We start from the raw sequence: 21719 nt of genomic DNA, 5'->3' as shown, positions 1-21719 counted from the left end.
TTGACAGTCTCAAGCCCCTGTCCTAAGCATCCTATCACATCGTCTGGGGTCAAGGCGATATTGAATCGCAAAGTCCTAGACAAATGGCGAAACTGTATTGCGAATTTCCGTAATACCTCGTCTTTCAGTCTTAATCAGAGCTCTTCTCCCCCCTTCTCCACATCAGGTTGAGCTCCAGGCTCAAAGTGAAATCCAATCTCTTCAAAAGTCTGAGCCTTGCAGCCCCGTTGTTCGAATTTGGCCTTGGCTTTGAGGAACATGCTGCGCTGCCACATAAGTTCGTCATTCCAGTAAGGCGGCTCTTTTCCTGGTCGCTTGGCCTTCATAACCCAGTCGTGCAATTTGTTGATGTAGTGACCATCTCCGTTGGGACCAAACACATGTAAAGCGTCATCTTCCTGCTTTTCCAACGCCTGGCTCCAAGCTTCCATTGCTTCCCGAGAAGGGAGCTCAATGTCGTTGGACCACACAGCTGAAAACAGAGCTGCTTGGCTCTCGCTCAATGGCCAAGGGGCTGCTTTCATGTTGAGACCTGGGAAAACGAGGGTTGGATGCTGGATATTGAAAACATGCTGGTACAATCCATGCACGCCTCGGCCTGTGGTGATGAGCTGGTGGCCTAGATCCCCGAGAAATGAGAAGCTAAAGAGGAAGCCGGTGCAGAAGATGATGGCGTCAACATCCGTCTCAACTCGGCCATCCTTGAAACGGACTCCCTTCTCCTCAACCAAGAACTCCTCAACCTCTGCTGTTTCCGTACACCCAGAGTGAGCTAGTCGATCTGGGGGTGTAGGATGTCGGACAGACAAGATAGCAGGCTTTCTACACTCCTGATTGATCTGCAAAGCAATGTCGAGCCCAGACGGGCCATTACCAATCACAACTACCTTGCTGTCTCTAAACGGATAGGGAGTGCGATACTGTTTGGAGTGCGTAATCACTCCGGGGTAGGCCTCGTTAAACTCTTTCAAGTTCTTCATATTGGGCAGATAGGGTATAGAGTAGTGGCCGTTCGCAACGACCAAGGCATCAAAGGTATCCGTGGTTATGTCGCCACTATTGATAGTTGATTGTGTTTCAACCTCCCATCTGTCCCGACCATCTCGCACTTTCAGATTCACCCGCTCGACGCGTCGGCAAAAGCGAATTAGGGGTTCGACATCCTCTGCATACTTGACCAGATAGTCCTCGATCATAGGCCTCTCGGGGAAGAGCTTGGAGTCCTTGGGAAAGGCTTGGTCGGAAAAACTCATGACGTCTTTTGGGATATTGGCGTGTAGGTTCTCGTACATCGGCGAAGTGAAAATCGGAGCTGACGTCGAATTCCATCTTATGGGGTTTTCAGGAGGGCAATGAGGATCTTGTTGAGGCACAGGACAAGTTCCTGGGGCTAACCCATAGTATCGCCAAATGCCGCCAACGTGGTCCTGCTGCTCGAAGATGGTAATGTCTTCAAAACCCTTTGCAATGAGATATTTCGCTGCTGCAAGTCCAGTAGGACCGGCCCCGATGATTGCGATTTTGTGGACGTCGAAAGGCGTCGGCTGAGTCAGAGAGCCCATATTGTGCTGTAAGAGATGAAGCAACTAATAAGAAAGCCTCCCGTCCTAAGCATGAACCGATTCTTCACTGGTGTTAAGTTGTGAAGCAGGAAAGATAAATCAGCAAACCAACAAGTTGCCTAGGTAGGTAATCAATTTCTTCTATGGACAAGCCTGGGAAGAGTCATCCGCTTTCCCTTGCCATCAAGATACGCCTAAACCTGAGTGGGGGGTTAAGAGCCATTTCGACTTTGTCCCGACTCTTTTTACTGCTTCTGTTAAGTCACAGTAGTTCGGTGCCTAAGGTGTTGCTTCCCATTGGAAGTACTGGCCTGTTGTCGGCCCCAGAGCCGCATAAGAGCCGCCCCGGCGATTTTCAACAGCAACTCAGTGATAGACTGATAAGGTAGGCTAGACCACAATCCCTTCACCGCCTTCTGCTTTCGGATCTGTCCCCACCACAGCTTCCTCCTTGCTCGGAAGCTTGCATATCGATTTCACTGTTCCAACAACAATTCACTCCACGAGCAAATCAGCGCTTCGAACGCGGTTAATAGCACCTTGACCAACGGGAACGACATACGAGATGCGACAATCATAAAATCATAGAAATAACAACAAAAACTGTCGCACATGATTTAATACAGCAACACGGTCCCTCTGGCTTTTCAGGTCCCGCCGACGCGACTGACATTGCGACCAAACCACGATGAACAGCTCGCAACCCACAACATCACTACTCGACCAGGGCGAGCCTATATCAATCGCCCAACTCAGTCCGGATATCCTAAGCCAAGATACGCGAGTCATAATTGGCACCGTAACTATCACATGGCCATTTAGTATCCTCAACAAGTCGATCGCATTTCTTTTAGCTGAGCGAGACTTTCGGCTACGACGCGAGAATGGCCAGGTGCGGATCCGTTTCCATGGTGCAGCCGCTAGGGCGATCGCAGATTCATCGCTAGGAGCTGGGGATGAGGTTCGTGTGAGCCTGCAGGGTGCTAAATGGGAGAAGAACGAGACGCAGACTCAAGTCGCAGGAAGCACACTTGCATGGCAGCTCGAATTCTCGAATCGCTTGGTACTTGGAATCCATCGACCCGGAGAAGAAAGAGACACATTGCTCAACATCGACACCCCAGACGTGGAGACGGGAGTTACTACCACTAACGGCCAAATTGATAATACTGACCAAGTCGACACCCTCACACCCGTGCCCGAGCGATCTGCTACGCCTACGCCTTTATCTCCAGAAGCCACCTTGCCTCTGAAACGAACTGCTTCATCGACCTTGGATCCTCTTGAATTCGCTTCGCCTGCTTTCCTCAAACGAGCGCGTGTCTCTTACGGGGCATTATTCGAAGGCGACATAGACATGCTAGATGACGAAGTTGGCAGGATCAAGTCGAAAATGCGCACACGGTTCAGTCTACCTGCCAACTCTTGGCGTTACACTAGCCGATCCCCTAGTCCTGAGCCTGAGAATGATCATGAAGAGGAAGATAAAGAGGAGACCTATATGAGTAGTGTCTCGCCGCGCAATGGTGAGACAGAAGATACTACCACGAACACACCAGCGCGGCCAGCGATGGTAGATCAAGGTAGTCAAACAGTATATGTTGACTTTACTCCAATGTCCAGTGTGCAGGTTTCGGCTGAATCAAGACCAGTGTTTGGGTTGACACAGACGACCCCGACACCATTTTCCCGAACGAGACCGTTCGAAAGGGACGACTCTCTCATGAACCAATCTTTGCCACTCGCAGAAGACTCGACAACACCACAGGGGATGCCACAGAGGACAGACGAATATTTACTGGATCATACCCCAAATAACATGAACACGGATATGCCTTTCAGCTTCACTCCACAGACTGTACTCTTTCCTCAGGCCTCGGGCTATCTTTCGGGAGAAAGTTCTCGGGATATTGTAACAAATTCGCCCAGTTTTGTAGAGTATCCAGCTGAGTTCCTGGAGACCGAAAATCTCCCTCGGAATGCTGTAGAAGCTCTTGCGGGTCTCGCTGGTCCTGAATCAGCGTTTCACTCTACATTCGCTGCGACTTCGCAACCGCCTCAGACTACTTGGGCTGTAGAATCATCCCCTGGACCCCGCTCTGTAGTTGCTAGTAGCGACGCTGAGAATCCAGTTGAAATCTCGAGCTCTTCGCCAGTAAGAGAACAAGGGTCGCCGGAGTCTGGCAGAGACCACCAGTTATCTCTCTCACGAGAGAACACGGATATGAACACAACCGCAAACGCATCTCCAGAACCCACACTCGAGGAGCCGGCCAGTGAAGCAGAGTATTATCGCGATGGTGGTGATGAGCCTGGCGATGATTACGACTTAAGGAAGTACTCCCACACGCACGATGACGATGACGACATAGAGACATCTGAAGAGGAACCCGATCTAGATACCAATGACCCTGACACGCAGATCATGAACCCCGACGAAGATGGCGCGGATGGCGACGAAGATGTCGTAAATCAAGAGGAATATCTTGACGACGAATACCCTGACACGTACGAGCAACGATCTGACATTGAAGCGGAAGAGTACGAAGGGTCTGAAGGTGACGCGGAAGGCGAATATGACTCGGATGAATATGATTACTATGATGAAGATGGCGCAGAAGAGGAAGTAGACAACCGCCCTTCTGCTACTCTTGTATCTAGGGAGCCCATTGTCATCGACCTGCTTTCAGATTCCGAAGATGAGGAAGCGCCGGCACCAGAACCACGACTGGAACCAAAACCAGAGACAACAATGGATGCAGAGGCCAAAAATACAGACGACTACTCGGGATTTGGCATTGAAGAGGCGGAAACATCACCAATGCCCAAGATAGAGGGGGATTCTGAAGTCTCCGAAACAGATGAGATTATGGCTGAAGGGGAAAGCCAGCGTCTACCGCGGCTCAATACGGACGAAGAACCGCTGTCTTCATCAAGAAAAGAGGGGGAGCAGGAAATAGAGACACAAAGGGTTGACAACGGCCAGATGGGTTCAATGAATGAGGGCCAGGTCCCTACATCCCATATTGCAGGCTCGACCAAAAATGAAGCTGAAGTTACCGAGGCCACGATTTGCGCAAACGAGCTTCAAGAGGACAGTGAGATTATAGACAACGCAAAGTCGCCTGTTCCTTCAACTGCCCGGCGGGAGTCTCCCATCGCAGAAGAATTGCAGCCCCGTGGTTACGAAGCTGGAAAGGAATCAAATTCAATGGAAACGGAAGCCTGTGATATCGACATGGGGAATGCTCCTCCATTGCAAGGAGAAGCAAAAGGGCGCGAGACAAACGACATTGCTTCTGTTCCGTCTGCTGAGACGGAACCGCTAGGCGAGACCGCAGTTGAGCCTGAAGTGACAGCCGAGGCCATGGACATTGATAAATTACCTCGCAGACCTACTCCAACGGCAGAAATTCCTGAGGCCAACGTTGATACTAGCGAACAAGGAGACACCGCGACCACGGAAATTTGTTACGAAGCATTAACACGCCCCCAAGAACCATCCCAACAGCCACAAGAGACCCTATACGATGATGCAAGATCGTCGAATTTCCGCAAAACGGTGCCGTTGTCTGGCGAGACCCAATCTGTGGCTTCCGAGATTCAAGAAAATATCGAATCTCAGACATCCCAAGATATTGAGCACTCTGAAACGCATGAAAACATATCGGACCCCTTGTCAGAGATGGCAACTAACCCAGCTTCTCACACGGTTAATGCCTTGTACCAAGCCGACAAGGATGAAATTGAGAAGGCAGGCGACGAGGCACAGCCTGAAAAGGATGGCCAAATTTCCCCTCCGCCAACGCAAAACCCAGAAGTCCAGACCCCGCCGGAAGGCAGCAACAAATTCTCACGTAACAGTTCTATCGAACATCTTCCCACTCCTGGCGGCACACAACAATTGATCGAGGTCGATATAGTCGACACAGTCAGTGTCGTCACTCATACCCAACAGATAACGGAGGAGGAGGATGAAGGACCGGAGAGTCAGATCATGGCTGAGATACTACAACAGTCTCCTATGCGATCCGAAACACACCTGCCTACGGATCCTGCTTTGTCAACAGTACTGTCGCAAACCAGATCGCCTGACCCCACCGAACCGGTTGATAGGTCACTTATAGGATCTTTTCAAGACACCGAGGCAGCATCTGAGGTCATTCTCGCCAAGTCTTTGCGGCCGCGGCGACACAGGCCAACTAAATCATCAGGTGGTAATGACCACGACGATCCTAGTCTGGCATTTATCACAGCCACACCCACCTTGAAGACTGCGGACCGTGGAAGCAAGCCCAGCAGTCCAGCTACATCAAGCAGCAAGACACGAAGTAAAATGCACCACGATGATCCCAGCATCCAATTGGCAGGTGGCTCGGTGCAGGCAGATACAAAAAGCAAGGGGAAGAGAAAAGCAACCGACGATGAGAGTATTCACAGCGTGGACAACAATTCACCAGGATCCCAGCGAGTGCTGCGTTCGAGAAATGACCACGGTGACCCTAGCATATTACTTGCTAAAGGTTCAAGTCCATCGACTCGCCAGACTAGAAGTCAAAAGACGCCAGATCCAAAGCAAGAGACCCCTAGGCGGGAAACTCGCTCGGTGTCGCGAAGTTTCCACAGGCAGGATGAGTCCCCGAACATGTCGTTCGCTCCGCTTGAATCACCTTCCATTGCTGGCTCTACAGCGACGGTGCCTGAAGAAGAGGATGTCAAAACTCTGAAAATGCAGCTGGTCAAAAGCCTACGAACGAATTTGCCCGACTTTCTGCCGCTTAAGATGCTCAGCAGAAACTCAATCGACAAGATGACGGATATTCTTGCTGTCGTAACACAGTCACCGCCTCCTCCACACCGACCGAAGCACGGCCCTCGGGATTTCATGTTGACTTTGTCCCTGATCGATCCGTCGACTGCGCCGACACAGGTCCGAGTGGCCCATATCTTCCGGCCCCATCTAACATCCCTACCGGATGTCGAGAGTGGAGATGTTATCCTCCTCCGCCGGGTCAAGGTAGTGTCAATGAAGGGCCGTGGCTTCGGCGTCCGTTCCGAAGATGGCTCGTCCTGGGCAGTCTCGAAATACAACGAACGAGAGATTCTTACACAGGTCAAGGGTCCACCTATAGAAATTACCCCAGAGGAGATCGAATACGCCAAGGGTCTGCGGCATTGGTGGAGCCTCCAGGATGACAACGCTATGGGCAAGATCGAGACGGCGTCCCGGAAGGTGACCGAGGCAGGTAAAGAGAACACCAAATGAGTGGACGGGCATAAGATGAAATATTGCGGATTGGAGAACGTGGCAGCCTACGGCATATAGAAAAAGGGCTTAAATGCATTGCTTTCGTTTATGTATTTTGGAGATTTATGACTGACGGTGTTTTGGGAGCAAACGACATCAACAAGCAATATTTTGATATAAGGAGGTTGCTAAAAGGATCACAGCATTCTATAGCTAATTAAGCCTGATGGCTGATATTGTAATTATTTGTTTAACTCGATTTTTTTGATTTTTTTCCGTGTATCAATATCCAATGCAGTCACAGGCAAACAAAACAAAGCGTGTCAAATCTACTTATGCCGAGGATATGTTGACCACGTGTAAGCTGCGAGCAAGCTTAAGTTTAAAGTACGAGCAGAGCTGATGGCCCGATATCGGGATAATGTGACTCTTTTGCAAGTTCTCCAGGCACTGATGGCTTGTGACAATGAATGAATATTCGTGTAATTACAAGTAGGTAAATCAATGAGGAGTCATAAGGTAGCGTCAGTGACAAGGTTTGGTGGAGTAGGATAATCTGGGGGAACGGAGGCTTCACACCAGACAGCTAGATGGGAGCTAGGACGAACGGCAGCGGGACTTCCCCAGATGTCAGACGGTTATGTTGCGTCAATGGTAGCACTGGATTCTCAAGGTAAGGCAAGGTCAGGGAGTTCTATGGAGTAGACATATTTAGCACGGAGCCGCACCCTCGGTACCTGTCCGTGAGTGGGCACGGGGTCGTCACGAGCTAACTTATGAAGAGAACAGGCCTCAGACATTCTCTGGGGTTTAAATTGAACTTGCTAGATCCTCTATCCGGAGAGGGGTGTATTCGTTTATGTTAAGCGAAGCCGGTTTGAAGAATGTGGTTGCAAGTGACGTTTGTTTTTACTCATTAGAGCAATAGTTGCCCATGTCTTGGTTCCTGGAGTTAAAGGCATGTGTGGCGGGGTAGCTCTTCGTTCTAAAGGGAGCTCGGGGAGTGTGAGGAGGTTCGGGGAAACGGAACATGATGAATGTCAACATATTGGTTGATGTCGAAAGAAGCTCGGGGTGTGCAGTGGACGAGCTATCCAAGTCTGGCTGGTGTCTTGCCGTTCAACAACCCTGATGTTTCTTCGGCAAAAATCTAGTGATCTACTTGAACGAAGTTGGAGCAAGGCTTAAACATCACATGAACTATCGGTTTATTCTTGCAGTCCAACCTACTGAGATGGTGTTAGTCCTGATGCGGGGACGGGAATTTTCTTTTGCTTGCTTAGATGACCTCCTACGCTGGCCAGCTAATTAAGACAAGGGCAGTTCTCAGCCTGACCGAGGCAAGCCAATCTAGGATTTGGGAGAATATGAAGCTAATACATTGCTGCTCTTCAAACACCAGGCATATCAACAAGGGCTGTGGTTCCCAACAGAAAGATGTCGGATTCCCAAGCCGAAGTAACCCAGGGCCAGGCACTCGCTTATGTGATGTGGTTGATATCTCTGATACCGGTGGCTGATTTCCAGCTATTGTTGAGCTTGTTGACGTCGAAAATACTCGAAGCCACCATAATATATTGGCACTCTATTGGATATGTTTATTTCGGCAAGACTAGCCATTACTTGCTGCATGGGGATTTAGTTTGTCGATCTTGGGCCATCGAGGAGCTGATTTGATATGCCACAACGGTCTAGATACCGCGATACCGACACATATCCCGCGAAACATGTATGCTAGGAAAGCATAGTAGGTAATTCGGCGTTGCGGAGGGTTGCCCGTGAACATCAAAGGTGAATGCTTGCTAGTGTCGAAATACTCCAGGGTAATACTAACAATATCTGGATGGACGTAAGGACACGATCCTGCAGAGGCCGAAGCTTGTCCGAGAACACAGACATCAGATGCCGTGGCTTGGACTTGTGATTACATGTGTCATCATATGCATGGATGCTTGTTGTGCTGGGGAGTTATTGAGTTTCAGTTCAGTAACATAAATTTCGTTGACATCTTGACAAAGCCCCGATCTAGACAAGTCAACAAGATCCCGGAGAGGATAGACGAATGCGGGGTGACGGCATGGCACCCAATAGGCGGGCCGCCTGGACGATTCAAGGCTAATTTTCTATCAATCGTCTCATTTTATGTGAGCTGAATGACTCAAATTGAGTTGGGAAAGAAAGTCACGAGTTGTAGTAGCGAATACTGTAGAGAAACTGTCGACAGTTTTTGGTATGGCAATGGTAACTCAATGATTACCAATGCTTCCAGCTCCAGACCCAAAGAGAAATCCCCCTTGGAATCAATTAACCTAACTCAATTTTAGCCAGGGACCGAGTGGAACTCAGGTGAAGGGAAGAAGAAAAAAAAAAGGTCAGGCATGGTGAGAGAGAAGTGGGGTCACCTTCCTGGAGATTCCGTGGTGAGACGCGCGAGACCTTGAACCTCTAGAGGTTAGGCGTACCCGAGCATGCCCCTGTCTCGCACCTTCCCCGCTGTATCCATTTGTCGATCTCCACTATCCACATGTACATCAGTAAAGTACCCGCTGAACTCTGATAAATGCATGAAATTAGGCTTTGCGATGCTTTCCTGGACAGGTCTCCTGCAGCCTGGGGAGCCAGTGGATCACATTTCGGAAGACGGCCTGAGGCCGGGGTGGTTCAGCGCTTCCTGCCTGACCCGCGGGATTGCTTCTGGGCTGGATGGGCGCTAGTGAGGGCATCCACTCGGGCAATGTCGGAAGACTTTTGATGGAACTGAGTTATTGAAGTCGGGAGACATTCCCTGGTTTTCGTCTGACCCAGGGAGGCGGAGCCCAGGATGTGCATGCGGAATAGCAAATGAAACAGTATCTGAGCCCAAGGAGGTTTGTCGAAATGATTTGTGACTTGAGCTCATCTGAGGTGAAATCAGGTATCACAATTAGGAGGAATCAACAAAACTTGATAGGTACCTGGGCAGAGGATGACGGGAGGGATGCGCATGAGCTATTGCCTCTTTGGAACAAATTTCCACTCAATGACTGATGGCAGTAAGTTTCTAGGGTTGCAGAGTGTATCTGATACGTAATGCCACTTCTCCTACAGTAAACCGTTGGGGAAACGGCAGCGCTCTGATCACACACCTAGACACTGTCAGACACTCATTTCCCGTCGATTTCAGGCCAGAGTGAATTTCGGTGAGTCGGCCTGTGAGAACCCCATTTACGAGATGCGTTGGTAAGCATCTAAAGATAGGCATCTGTTGTGGCCATGGCGCTGCAAGCACATGGACTTTGCTGACCGTATCTTACGTACGACGCAAAATGATAGTAATAATGCAACTCACCGTGTGCCTAAGCCTGGGGGAGACGCAAGATGATGGCAATCGATCCAATCTCAGCAAAAGCAAGCAAAACGGCTGCGCATGCATGTCTAGTGTGCGTGGATCAGTCAGTCGCACCTCTTTCCAACGGCATTGCTTCTTACTGATAACTGCAGCACACAGTAAAGAGCGGAATTAGACTCTAGAGTCTGTGCTGTTAATGATGATACCAACATTGAGACAAGTCAGTTCATACTCCGTACTCTGTAGAGATGCACATATCAATGATTGTCAGACCCTGAACCCAGTAAGGGACAACATCGTCCCGATTACTCCGTACTGGGGTTTCTCTTTGCATTTCACATGGTTGCATGATATCCTCCCAACTCTGTACCCCTTTCTCGGCCTCAAAGGGTCGGGCCGTTGAGAAGTGGTATGATTTGTATCTAGAGAGTCAGAGACCTGCCTGTACTGCTTTGCCTATGAGCAATAAGAGAAACATTCGAAACTGGAATGACGATATTCTCATATGTTCATGCGTATTGTCGGACAGATGTTCCTGTTGTGAATTGCTACGTCTACCAGTCGAGATAGTGCCCCACAAGTATCCGCAACCTCAGCACAACGCTCGAGAACATATGGCAACAACGGGCTAGAAAGTTGGCGTGAGTTCTTATTCTGTTGTTTATAGTAACAGAGAAATACTTCGATACTGCGTTTTCGTGGAGGACATTTATACAAACTACAAATAAAAACCATATAAAACGGTACAAAACAAAGGCAAAAACACCAAAAAGTCCCGATGGTATTGTAATAATAACAGCGCCTGATGTAAATTGAGGTCAGATCAGTGGACGCGTAAGAGTTTACCCTGGATACTGGACAAACTGAGTAAGGTACTTTAGCTTTCAAGCATATTACTTGGTAGCAGGACAAATGAAAACACATTGAACACAAATACCAGATTCCTTCAGACTTGCATAGCTTGCAAATTCAGTCTCAGAAGCCCAATCACGACCTCAACAACAGATGTAGCGTCCACAATGCCCCGTCAACCGGAGCAGCTCCAGAGAGGGGCCTCCAATAGTGGATAATATCGGGTTCCGGTGGGGCCCTCGCCGGGGCCTTGTGCGCCGAATTCGATGATTGCGAACCGAGACCTTGTTCCGAAAGCACGACATCGGGGTCGCAAAGCAAGACGTTGTGTCTAAAAAGGTCATTCAAAAGATCGAAGCCAATCCAGGCATGGGCTATTATTCGGTTAAAGACAACACAGGGATTCTTTGGCCTCTTTCTTGTTTTGGTTATTGCAATTTCTTTAAACTTGAGCTTTGAGGCTCAGTACTCTCTTTTTCGTGTCCTTGATTATCCATTTATCCACATTGACACAGAAATTGCCGTCTACCCAGCACCCGTACCTTGCCCTGCTCTGATGAAATCCGTATAAGCAAAGCCCTGCTAGTCTAATGTTTTTCATGATCCCCCCCCCTCGAATCCCATCTTGTCAATTATGTCTGACATTTTTTTCCTTTGCGTGTTCTAGGTTCTAACCAGGGTTTGGACAACGAGGGGGAACCACTTAAGTTAGCCCCCGTAGTCGGCGCCGCTGCCCTTTACTGTACCTCCGTTTTCCGTCCTCAAATGCTCGTCGTGACTCTGCCAAAGGTTATTTTCCTCACCGTTCTATGACTGAGCACGGCAGTCGTCGGCCTGTACCCTGGCTTGTGAGAACATTAGTAGAGATACCGGCTTCGATTGAATCAAGATACGGCCGATGACGGTAGATTTCTATCTGTAGGCAATAGATAGGGTGACTCGTTTTAGGGCTATTGCACTACGGACAGGGAAATGAAATAATCAACATCGAAGTCCTGGAAATACACCACCTCGCCTCTCTCTGATTAATACAGTATTTACTCAATTATCAATATCGGATATCTCCTTGCTATTGGGAAGGTCCCAGCGCCTATGATTCTTGACAACACGACTTGACCCCCACTATCACCCCATTTGAAACATCGTCAAGTGGTTTCTGCGCCCATTTACAGATACCTACATCGGTGTCCTTACTGAGCCTCACCAAGGTAAATCGACCTATAACCCACGAGCGATTGGCTCTATGGAGTGTTTTGCCGAGTGCCTGCATCTGGTTTCTTTTGACCGAGATGCGCATGTGGAATGCTCTTCAAAGTGGTCATATCACTGATCGTCTAAGGACTCGACAACACATCACATCCCAGCGAAACGCATCGTGAAGCGGACGCTCACCCGCACGTCCATAGGGCACAAACCTGCTACGTACTCCACAGTCAAAGCCACCGAGCAGAGAACGTAATTCAAAAAGTCAAGTGACTCATAGACACGGAAAGATTGAGGCAAGTTTGAATAAGTCATGTTCGGGACTCTTTCTAATACCGAAACAGTTGCCAAGCTCCCCCAGTATTTGGCGAGTTAGAGTCCTGCCTCAAGAGGAAAGAAGACAGAAGCTCGACCTGTAGCTTCCGCAGCCAGGGTCCTCGTCTCAGTTCCATCTCCCCAGCAAAGTACGTATCAGCCAGATTTCTGTCACAGCCAAAGGGGACTAGATGAAAGATACATCTTTCCACAAGTCACCCGCTAGTTCCCCCGATACATGAATATCCCCAATCCTCCTGCGTCCCACGCGGCATCCCAGCTAGTGCTTCCACTGGTCCCACCCTCTACTCACCTTTCAGCCCCAATGCCCAAGAAGAAAATTCCCCCATGCGGTTATCCCCATCCATAGCAGCTCGGGTGTTGTGTATCGCAGTTGATCTGTTGACCTCAAGTCAAGCTCAATTCATCCTGTTCAGTGCGAGTTCTTACTAGGAATTCGGACTGTGAGAGGGATGTTACTTACTACACACCCATGCTATTTCTCACACCCACGATCTATCTTCACCATGTCTCCCGTATTCCAAAGGTTACCTCATCCCCTCCCTATCCATCTCCTCGAATGAAAAGCTACAAGGATCTGCTGCGTTTACTCGGTCGCGCCGTAGACTTTTCGTTGGCGCCCTAGTAGTGTACCGGTACCGAATTACATGGCTAACAGTCCACTCTCAAGGTGACAAGGGCGTATTTCTGGAGAAAAAAAGTGAAACCGCTTTTTGTCCGTCCGTTGCCATCCGTCTTGCTCCGTCGTTGTCATCGCTTGTCGTCCTCTCCTCAACCTCGCCAAAAATTTGGGTTTGGTTTCGCAAAGAAATTGGCTGGGCTGCGCCTGTTGCAGTTAATATCCCCTTCCTACGAGGACAAGACACGCCAAGCAGCAGTATTTGCATAAACGCACTCACAATCTCATTCTTACACACCTCACAACATCAGATAAGCGTCGGCCGCAACATTTGTTGCATCACAATCCCTTGATTCATTCACTGACTGATTTCCCTGCCCTACACCACCCAACAAGACGAGACGCACCCCCGTTCCCCGAGCTTACCCCTGCTCCCTCTCCCCATACTCCGGTATCTCTGCGAGTTTCTCATCTGAGCTACGGTACCATTGCCATTCCCAAACCCAAACATGGGCCAAACGCTCTCGACCATGACAGTGGCCTCGCCTTCGGGACCCGGTTCCGCCCAAAACGTCTTAAACCGACTTTTCTTCGCTAGTGGCCCCTTGCGCTCCGCGACATCGTCTACTTTGACCCGTGCTTCTACCCGCTCGTCTACTGTTGTTCCCCCAGTCACTGTTCTCACGGCGACTACTAATAATCGCCGCCCTCGACCCTCAATCCCCAGGCTCTCCTATCCATCCTTCTTTCCGTTCTCATCACCCCATCTCTCATTGTCTATGTCCATGGCGTCTTCGTCTCCTCATAGTACCGCCAGCTCTGAAATTGCCACACCTCGCTCTAGATCATCAACAGCATCATCCCCGTGTGTACCCCCCTCCCGTCCCCCGACCCCTCCTCCCCGTTGCCTATAACTATATCTAACCTCCCCATGTCTTTCTAGACGAAGACTTACAGATTCCAATCCAATGTCCCCCGTCGACCTTTCCAAGATCGAACAAGAAATCAAGATGGCCGCCCTTGATCAACACCGTGGCTACGTCCAAGACCACTATGCCGAGGTCAAGCAGGACCGAACACCTGAATATGTTGACGAGTCCAATGCTGCCGGCTACCAGATTGTCCGAGAACCTCTCTGGAACAAAGGTAAGCCGTCCCGTCTCATCTTGTCAATTGCGACAACACTTGTTGTCACCGCTATGGCGCCAGGGGCCTTGCTACCACTTGTAGTCATGGAAGGTGTCTGTCGCTCGTGATGAATTCTTCACCGGCTGTCATACTTTCCTTAAGCATGCTAACGATCCTTTTTGCAGGACTTGCCTTCACGCCCGAGGAACGCGCCTCCAAGAACCTCACTGGTCTTCTCCCCCACACAATGGAGAGCTTCGAGACCCAGTGCGCCCGAGCCATGAAGATGATTCAGACCCGTCAGACACCTATCGACAAGTACCTTTACCTGTCCACTCTCAAGGACCAAAATACCGACCTTTTCTATCGTCTCCTCATCGACAACATCCGAGAGCTCATGCCCCTCGTCTATACCCCTACAATCGGCGATGTCTGCTTGCAATACTCTAGCATTTACACTCGCCCCGAGGCTCTGTACATCTCCATCAAGCAGCGAAAGTCCATTCGTGCTATGCTCCGAAACTGGCCTTGCCAGGATCCCGAGATTTGTGTCATCACCGATGGCTCTCGCATTCTTGGTCTGGGCGATCTCGGTATCAACGGTGTCGGTATCTCTGTAAGTCGATCGCAAAACCACACTTGAAAATACCCCTAACCTGGAACACCAGATCGGAAAGCTTGCTCTTTACACCGGCGCTGCTGGTATCCACCCCTCCAAGACCCTTCCCATTGTCCTTGACTGCGGTACCAACAATGAGGAGAACCTGAGGGACCCCTTCTACTTGGGTCTCCGACAAAAGCGACCTTCATACCCTGAGCAGCAGGCTTTCATGGATGAGTTCATGGAGGCTGCCCGCGAGGTTTTCCCCAGCATGGTTGTCCAGTTCGAGGACTTCGACAGTGAGAAGGCCTTTGGTTATCTCGACCGTTACCGAAACCAATACCGATGCTTCGTAAGTGAATCGATGAATCTGATCAATTTTTAGCGCTAACATGATTATGATAGAACGACGATATCCAGGGAACTGGTGCCGTCGTGCTGGGTGGATATATTGGCGCCGTTGAGCAGTCTGGTGTTCCAATCGAGGAACAGCGACTAGTCTTCATGGGTGCTGGCTCTGCTGGTGTCGGTGTTGCCAAACAGCTCGTTGAGTACTATACACGCCGTGGATTGAGCGAGGCTGCCGCCCGCGACAAGTTCTGGCTTGTCGATACCAAGGGTCTTGTTACTAAAGACCGTGGTGACCGCCTGGCTGAGCACAAGAAGTACTTTGCCCGAACTGACAACAATGGTCACCAGTACCGTACTCTCGAGGAAGTCATCGAGTATGTCAAGCCCAGTGCCCTGGTTGGTCTCACTGCGACCTTCGGCGTCTTCACCGAGCCCGTTGTCCGCGCTCTCAAGAACTCTGTCCAGGAGGGTGGCCTTGAGCGCCGTCCCATTCTCTTCCCTCTTAGCAACCCTCTCACAAAGGCTGAGTGTACCTTTGAGCAGGCCATTGAGTGGACTGAGGGCACTGTCCTCTTCGCTTCTGGCTCTCCCTTCAACCCTGTCAAGGCCAAGTTTGGTGACGAAACTCACCACACGGTCTACCACCCCAACCAAGGTAACAATGTTTACATTTTCCCTGGTCTCGGTCTCGGTGCCATCCTGGCCAAGGCTTCTCGAATTACCGACGAGATGGTTTACACCTCTGCCGCTGCTCTGGCCGGCTCCCTAAATGCCGATGAGGTTCACAAGGGCCTTATCTACCCCCGCATTGAGCGTGTCCGTGATGCTAGTGTCATTGTCGCTCGTGAGGTCATGAAGGCCGCTCGACGCGGTGGTGTCTCTGAGCTTCCTGAGTCCCAATGGGCTGAGTGGGAGGAGTGGGGTGATGTTGCCCTGACCACATACATCAAACAGCGTATCTACAACCCCCTTTGCTTTGCTGATGCTAAGACGCATCTGTAATCATGTGCACACTTGTGTATGATTGCAAGCATTGCCATTTGAGGGTTGGTAATAGGCCAAGATGCATATCTCGACCATGAAGTGCTCGTCGTCGGGATTGCACTTGCAAAATGATTGCGGTATTTGAGTGACTTGAGTATACCAACCCAGCTGCCTTGTGCAGTCTTGAATGCCAAAGATCAGCTGTGGTTACTCTTGTTATGTCATGTTATGCCACACGCTATAGTCGGTGGTCTCTAGTACTCTGCTGAGCGAGCCTCCGTGATGAGGCTTTTTTTGTTTTCCATAATCTGCTTGACGTGTTAACGGCTATTAATTTTGTTTACATCTGGCATGAACCAGACAGGATGGGAATAGAGGCGAGGTTAAAAAAGAGATGGAAGAAGACTTTACATACCAGTCAACGAGATATTCGAAACAAGCATTGCTGTGCCTTGCCTCGCCCATTTCCAATGTGACATCTGATGTGGTGACTGTGATGGGATTGTTGGATCAACGATTCAACTAGCGATGAAGTACTGCGAGCCTCGAGGTGAGGTGATTGGTTGGCCACAAAATGCCGTGGGTAGATATGTTGGTGACTTGTCATCTTCTGCGATCAAAATGGGGGTGATTGTCCTGGGGCTTTGCGAACTGGCACTGGAAAGCAACATATGAAGGTGCTAAAGACCCAGTCATTCTGGGAAGCACCATGACATGCCCCAAAGCCCAGGCATGCTTTGCCTATCTCTCAGCATGAAGGATCAAGTTCTGGCGTGATTGGGGTGAGTGACTCCAATGACCCTCTGCGCTGTTCATGTCGATCAAGGCCTGGGCCCCTGACGACTCTGACTGAAGGGCACCTGTTATCGTGGAGGTGACCAGTGATCACGTTGTAAGATGGTTGCCATGTCCAGGATTGCCAGTGGGTATTTGGGTAGTTTCGGTCCAAGTTGTTGTTCTTGTTACATAGAGGAAAGAATGACGATATGAGATACAAGAAGATGTGCGAAGCTTTGCTTGCGATGTCCGATCGCTCAGGCCTGTTGACGTTGTTGGTTTACCAAGCAAGCTATGTTGAATTGCTGGAGGAGATTGTTTGTTAGGCCGCCGCAAATCGATGTCCGAGAGCATAAATAGAAACTGAGGCTCTTGAATGTCCAAAGCCAGGCATTGATGCCTGTAGGAAGAGTTGAGGCGAGTCAAGGGCACCACTTGGGCCCAGAGAAATGCCACAGGATCGTGATCGTAACAAACGGGCAGGTGAATGTGAGGGAGGGTTACAACTTGCTGGGGGTAGGTGGTTTTTGTCCCTCGCACAACCTAAGTCAAGTCGTAAGATGGGAGGACGTCAAGGCCGGTTGATAGCCGCAGCCGCTTCAGGACGTCGGTAGCCGAGCCAAAGCTCGCCTGGAGGTTCGGGGATGGCGTTTGCCAAAGCCGAGCAGGGGGAGTCTACATATGCAGTGCGACGGCGCGTGGCTGCGGCAGAGAGAGGGCATAGGGCAAAATATGAGACATATTCCTGTCATAGAAAACGTACCCTGTGCCATTGGGCAACGGAGACTAATGGTGGAGGGGTTTTGTACTTGTATTTGAGCAAGGCTTGTTGTTGGTGCCATGTACTCCGTAGCGATGTCTTCTTCAACGGTGTTATATTTGCGGTGGTGGGCACACCTGAGGTACCTTTGGGATTGTTGTATGTGGAGTCCGTCTCGGGCCCGGGCCCCAGCTTTCGATAATAACGGCGGAGAGTGCGGAAGGTTGGCGGATGGGTGTAGGCAGCTGAGATGTTTTCTTTTTACACAAATTATCATACGGAAAGGGATGCTAAACTCTATGTCAAAGAAATTATGTTGTTGTCTTGATTTCATGCCTTCTGTACAGAGTACTCAGGCACACATGACGGGTTGAAACACAATTTCGAGGATTACTAAGTTGGCCGCCGTAACTGAGCATCTACTCCATACTGAGCAGTGTAACAAAATACTGGCAAGTAAGTGCTTAATCATCTCTCACTCCACTAATCATTTACGTCTAGATGGTGTGTGATCGTTGAACAGACCAACTCTCAGCTTCGATCAAGAAGCCTGTTCCTGGTTCGTATCACGCATCAACAGCCCGAGAGAAAAACTCCGTAGTGGGGATTTCTTCACAAACAAGCACAACATTTGACGTGGATTGCGGTAAATCGCTCCTCTTATATGGATGAGTTGTTGGGGAGTGTCAAGAGAATGCCCGAGGGTCCCGAGAATTCTACGAGACTGACCGACGTTATTTCCCTACAGTCATCATCGGCCAGAAGTGATGTGCTTAGACCAAGCTGTCAGTCATTGTTGATCTCGGACCTGAATTCGACGTCCTCGGTCCTTCGCGCATTACACATCTGTGCGTCGTGAATACAGCGAATGATGGCACGATCGTCAACCTTTGGGTTACGGAACATGTCCATGGCGGGAGATCGGCCACACCACCACCCCAGCTCGTTTACTACTCCGTACAGACTTGGCAGATTACTGGAATAATGCGGAGGGTAAAAAAGCTAAAGTCCTACGGAGAAATACCGATATCCAGGGTGAAGGTGAAATACATCTATCAAACCCAGTCCAAAGCTCAACCATCAGGGCCGGCCATGCCAAAAAATAGCCCCTGTCTGGGCTGGGCTGGGCTGGAGCTGCATCTGCATCAAGATGGCTTTGACCGGCACAAGACGACACGATGCACGACGAGGTTCCTGGCCCACTTGCACCCCATGGAGAAGCACAAATAACCTGCTGAAGGATTAAAAAGCGGAAAATACCTGCTCTCATTGGAGTTTGATTTCCCCTGCCTTCATGGCTCAAACCTCGAGGGGCTCAACTTGACCAGGCAGGGTTAGCCGGATGTCTTTTCCCGCCCCCCTTCGAGCTTAGGCTTACAGTAGCCCTCCGCAGTGGTAACCAGTGGGCTCGGGTTGTGGCCGATGGGGGAGGTGATCTCAGCGCCGGACGCACCGGGGCCGGAAGGGGATCCACTGCGGGTTGAACTCCGCTTCAGGCGGGACTGACTTGACCTTCGGTGATTGATTTGCATCGCGATGATGTGGAGATCCCCCGACGTCTCACCTTTACTAGCTTGCTCCCAAACTGGATGTTCACCTTGGAATTCGAGGCGGTCACAAGAATGACACTCAATAGTTGATACTCCGTACCCACAGAGCACAATACACCCACATGACCTTGACGAAACGGTGAAGAAAAAACATATTTACTGCAGTCAAGGTGTGGGGAAAGGAGTGTAAGAATGAGATGAGGTGAGGTGGTGTAGTGAGGAATTTTCGTTCCGTGTCTCCCATCCTCAGCCCTCTTTAATTTTAGATAGATCACCTTGCTGGCCATCACAATCCATGCAAATCTGCAACAAGACACAAACCTGCAGCATCGGTTAAATTTGTTGGGGGATGGAAGCAGTATATTTGCTTTTCCTTTTTCTTAATCTGTATATGAAGAAATATGATCATGAAAGGTCTGAAAACATTCATATTCGAATCATAAAAGCTAATGAGTACAGAGTATCCGTATGTTTGAGCGAGTTTGCTATCTTGCTCCTACACCGACTATTACGTGCCTGATAGAACAAGAAGAACGCGTTTAAATATTAAGCTTCAGTGACCCGGAGCAACCCGTTGACTTGCACCGTTAGGAACCCGTAGCGGTGTTGGCCTTCCATGGATGCTCACGCTCACACCCTCAGACGTTTTGGCATGCCATTATGCAGGTGGAAATGTACTTTCGACAGAGATTTCACAGCCTCATGATTCGTCAACAGAGCTACCCATCAAGGATATTGGTTGTTTTTTTGAATAGCCGAACGTTGCCGACTATTCTCCGTTATTGGCCAATTTGTCTGACGTAATTCGTGTCCATACGAACTGATTGGTTCAGACAATGCCCAGATTCATCCCTGCTGTACCGGACCAAAGGGACAAGCATCATGATGTTCTTGGGTTTAACAAGAACGTCATAGTTTTTGACTTCATATCGATTGAATAGGTAGTCTCTCGCATCTCGCTGCGTTCTGCTACCAGATCTGAGGACACATTTATAAGATAGCAATTCCAAGAAGGTGGGTCTATAGGGAAAAGCTTTGGTAAACTTCATGATGGCCCTAGGGCAAGGCTTTTGAGAGCGGATAATTGAGGTCCGGAAGTGGGCCAGCTCCAAAAGAAGAGGACTTGGCAAGGACTACGGCATGCTGTTCGTGAACCATGAAGATTGAAGACCCTGTAACTCTGGGGTACCCTCCTCCGCACGGGTGAAAGTCCGACGCTGACGTTGAGAGGGCTGATTCCATCCAAGACCACAATGGAAGGATGACGAAGAGAACAGCCCTTGTTCGAATGCTGAGTCGATGCGATGCACAGTACCGATGTCGTCGTACTGTAGGTTTGGTTCGGTATTTTCTTGTTCTCTTAACAGGCCGCATTTCTGCGTTTGCGGCGCCTCGTGATGTCTGAGCCGATTCGATTCGACCTTTCCGATTCCGAAGCTCACGCCTACCCCTGTCGATACTGGAGCGGCTGACTCGATTGGGATGGTCAAGGACTACCGGTGATTGGCTTCTCCACACTACATACACTGACAAACTGTGGGGAGAGGAACGCTGTTGGGATCGGGAACGACACATTGGGCAGCTAGCACGGATACTGGGGACGGCAGCTCAGGTCAGTTCTGGTCAATTGTTTCGCAGGGAGAGCTATTGGACTAACTTAGCTCGTCCAAAATGTGGAATCAGAATCTGGAAACATTGGACCTGCGGAACCTATTGGCTTACTTACGTGGCCTGTTTCTCGAGACTCACTGTGGGGAGAACGGGGAAAAGAACAGTCACATCATGAATATGAGGGACAGCATGTGGGTACTGCCGCATTTACATATCTCTCCAAGTCGGGGTAAAGTTTGGAGAAGTTTTATTACTATGTACGTGTTGAGGCACCCGAACGCCTTTCGAGTCAGAATACCACGGGGGAAAAAACTTACGGTGGCTTGGGAAATGGGTCAATTGAATTGCTTGTGTCTTTTGCTTGCTTGGCACATAATAACAACATGCGATGTGAATGTGTCGCTCTCAGACTAACTCATAAATGTCGTCAACATCACCTTACCATATCCTCGGATCTCGAATTATTGCTGGATCTAGAGGATTCCAATACATGGTAATGCAAAGGGCTATACTGGTGATCTCTCCGCCATTCGTATTAGCTGCTCATCCAATGTGTATGTATTGTTGCCAGCTTTAGAGTTGCCAGCCTCTTCAATGCCGGTGTTGCAGCGCCCGTGCTTGCGTGGAGCCGTCATCTCGCAAGGTGGGAGCTATTGTGGACGTTCGATCTTGAGCTAAGAACCCGGGTGATCCAGCGCAGTATGCATATTAAGAGAAGCAGGATTGCTTTTGATAGGCTTCCAAGCATAGTTGAAGATAATGGCAGGAAACAATCGCGAGGTGCAGGTGTCACCGGTCGAGTCCGCCCC

General features: G+C 49.7%; 4 protein-coding genes across 7 annotated transcripts; 2 read left to right on the top strand and 2 right to left on the bottom strand.

Annotated features, from left to right (window-relative positions):
- Positions 1-134: 134 nt before the first annotated feature.
- Positions 135-1562, bottom strand: FVEG_07974 (hypothetical protein; the record flags this gene model as incomplete). The annotated part of the gene is made up of 1 exon (XM_018896718.1): positions 135-1562. One exon carries the CDS (start codon positions 1560-1562, stop codon positions 135-137), a length of 1428 nt encoding a protein of 475 aa, XP_018754234.1.
- A 267-nt stretch (positions 1563-1829) lies between these two features.
- Positions 1830-7130, top strand: FVEG_07973 (hypothetical protein). Its single transcript, XM_018896717.1, has one exon. It carries the CDS (start codon positions 2251-2253, stop codon positions 6826-6828), a length of 4578 nt encoding a protein of 1525 aa, XP_018754233.1. The 5' UTR covers positions 1830-2250; the 3' UTR covers positions 6829-7130.
- Positions 7131-9624: 2494 nt separating this feature from the next.
- Positions 9625-20127, top strand: FVEG_07972 (malate dehydrogenase (oxaloacetate-decarboxylating)(NADP+)). Of its 4 annotated transcripts, XM_018896713.1 has the most exons (12): positions 9625-9989; positions 10123-10241; positions 10291-10358; positions 10410-12198; positions 12330-12489; positions 12538-12657; positions 13200-14013; positions 14092-14294; positions 14462-14892; positions 14945-15229; positions 15283-19713; positions 19759-20127. In XM_018896713.1, exons 7-11 carry the CDS (start codon positions 13658-13660, stop codon positions 16228-16230), a joined length of 2223 nt encoding a protein of 740 aa, XP_018754228.1. In that variant the 5' UTR covers positions 9625-9989; positions 10123-10241; positions 10291-10358; positions 10410-12198; positions 12330-12489; positions 12538-12657; positions 13200-13657; the 3' UTR covers positions 16231-19713; positions 19759-20127. The 4 variants fall into 4 exon arrangements, with proteins under 4 accessions (XP_018754228.1, XP_018754230.1, XP_018754231.1 ...); XM_018896715.1 differs by lacking the exons at positions 9625-9989; positions 10123-10241; positions 10291-10358; positions 10410-12198 and having other exon boundaries at positions 12209-12489; XM_018896716.1 differs by lacking the exons at positions 9625-9989; positions 10123-10241; positions 10291-10358; ... (1 more) ...; positions 12330-12489; positions 12538-12657 and adding an exon at positions 12730-13055.
- FVEG_16231 (hypothetical protein) lies at positions 13412-18423 on the bottom strand. The gene is made up of 2 exons (XM_018905464.1): positions 16628-18423; positions 13412-16520 (listed from the first exon to the last, which is right to left on the bottom strand). The coding sequence occupies exon 1, from the start codon at positions 18081-18083 to the stop codon at positions 17589-17591; it is 495 nt and encodes a 164-aa protein (XP_018754232.1). The 5' UTR covers positions 18084-18423; the 3' UTR covers positions 13412-16520; positions 16628-17588.
- Positions 20128-21719: the final 1592 nt, after the last annotated feature.

This window comes from Fusarium verticillioides, chromosome 3 (genome assembly GCF_000149555.1).
Source record: "Fusarium verticillioides 7600 chromosome 3, whole genome shotgun sequence".
In the NCBI taxonomy this organism is placed as follows: domain Eukaryota; kingdom Fungi; phylum Ascomycota; class Sordariomycetes; order Hypocreales; family Nectriaceae; genus Fusarium; species Fusarium verticillioides.
The sequence above is the reverse complement of the archived record's forward strand: the minus strand, read 5'-3'. Positions and strand labels throughout refer to the sequence as shown.

Bases quoted from the DNA above. Each gene is read 5' to 3' on its own strand.
- FVEG_07973 (XM_018896717.1), top strand. From the start codon at position 2,251: ATGAACAGCTCGCAACCCACAACATCACTACTCGACCAGGGCGAGCCT.
- FVEG_07972 (XM_018896713.1), top strand. From the start codon at position 13,658: ATGGGCCAAACGCTCTCGACCATGACAGTGGCCTCGCCTTCGGGACCC. The intron at 14,893-14,944 runs GTAAGTCGATCG...CTGGAACACCAG, and splicing joins TCAACGGTGTCGGTATCTCT to ATCGGAAAGCTTGCTCTTTA. The intron at 15,230-15,282 runs GTAAGTGAATCG...TGATTATGATAG, and splicing joins GAAACCAATACCGATGCTTC to AACGACGATATCCAGGGAAC.
- FVEG_16231 (XM_018905464.1), bottom strand. From the start codon at position 18,083: ATGAAATCAAGACAACAACATAATTTCTTTGACATAGAGTTTAGCATC.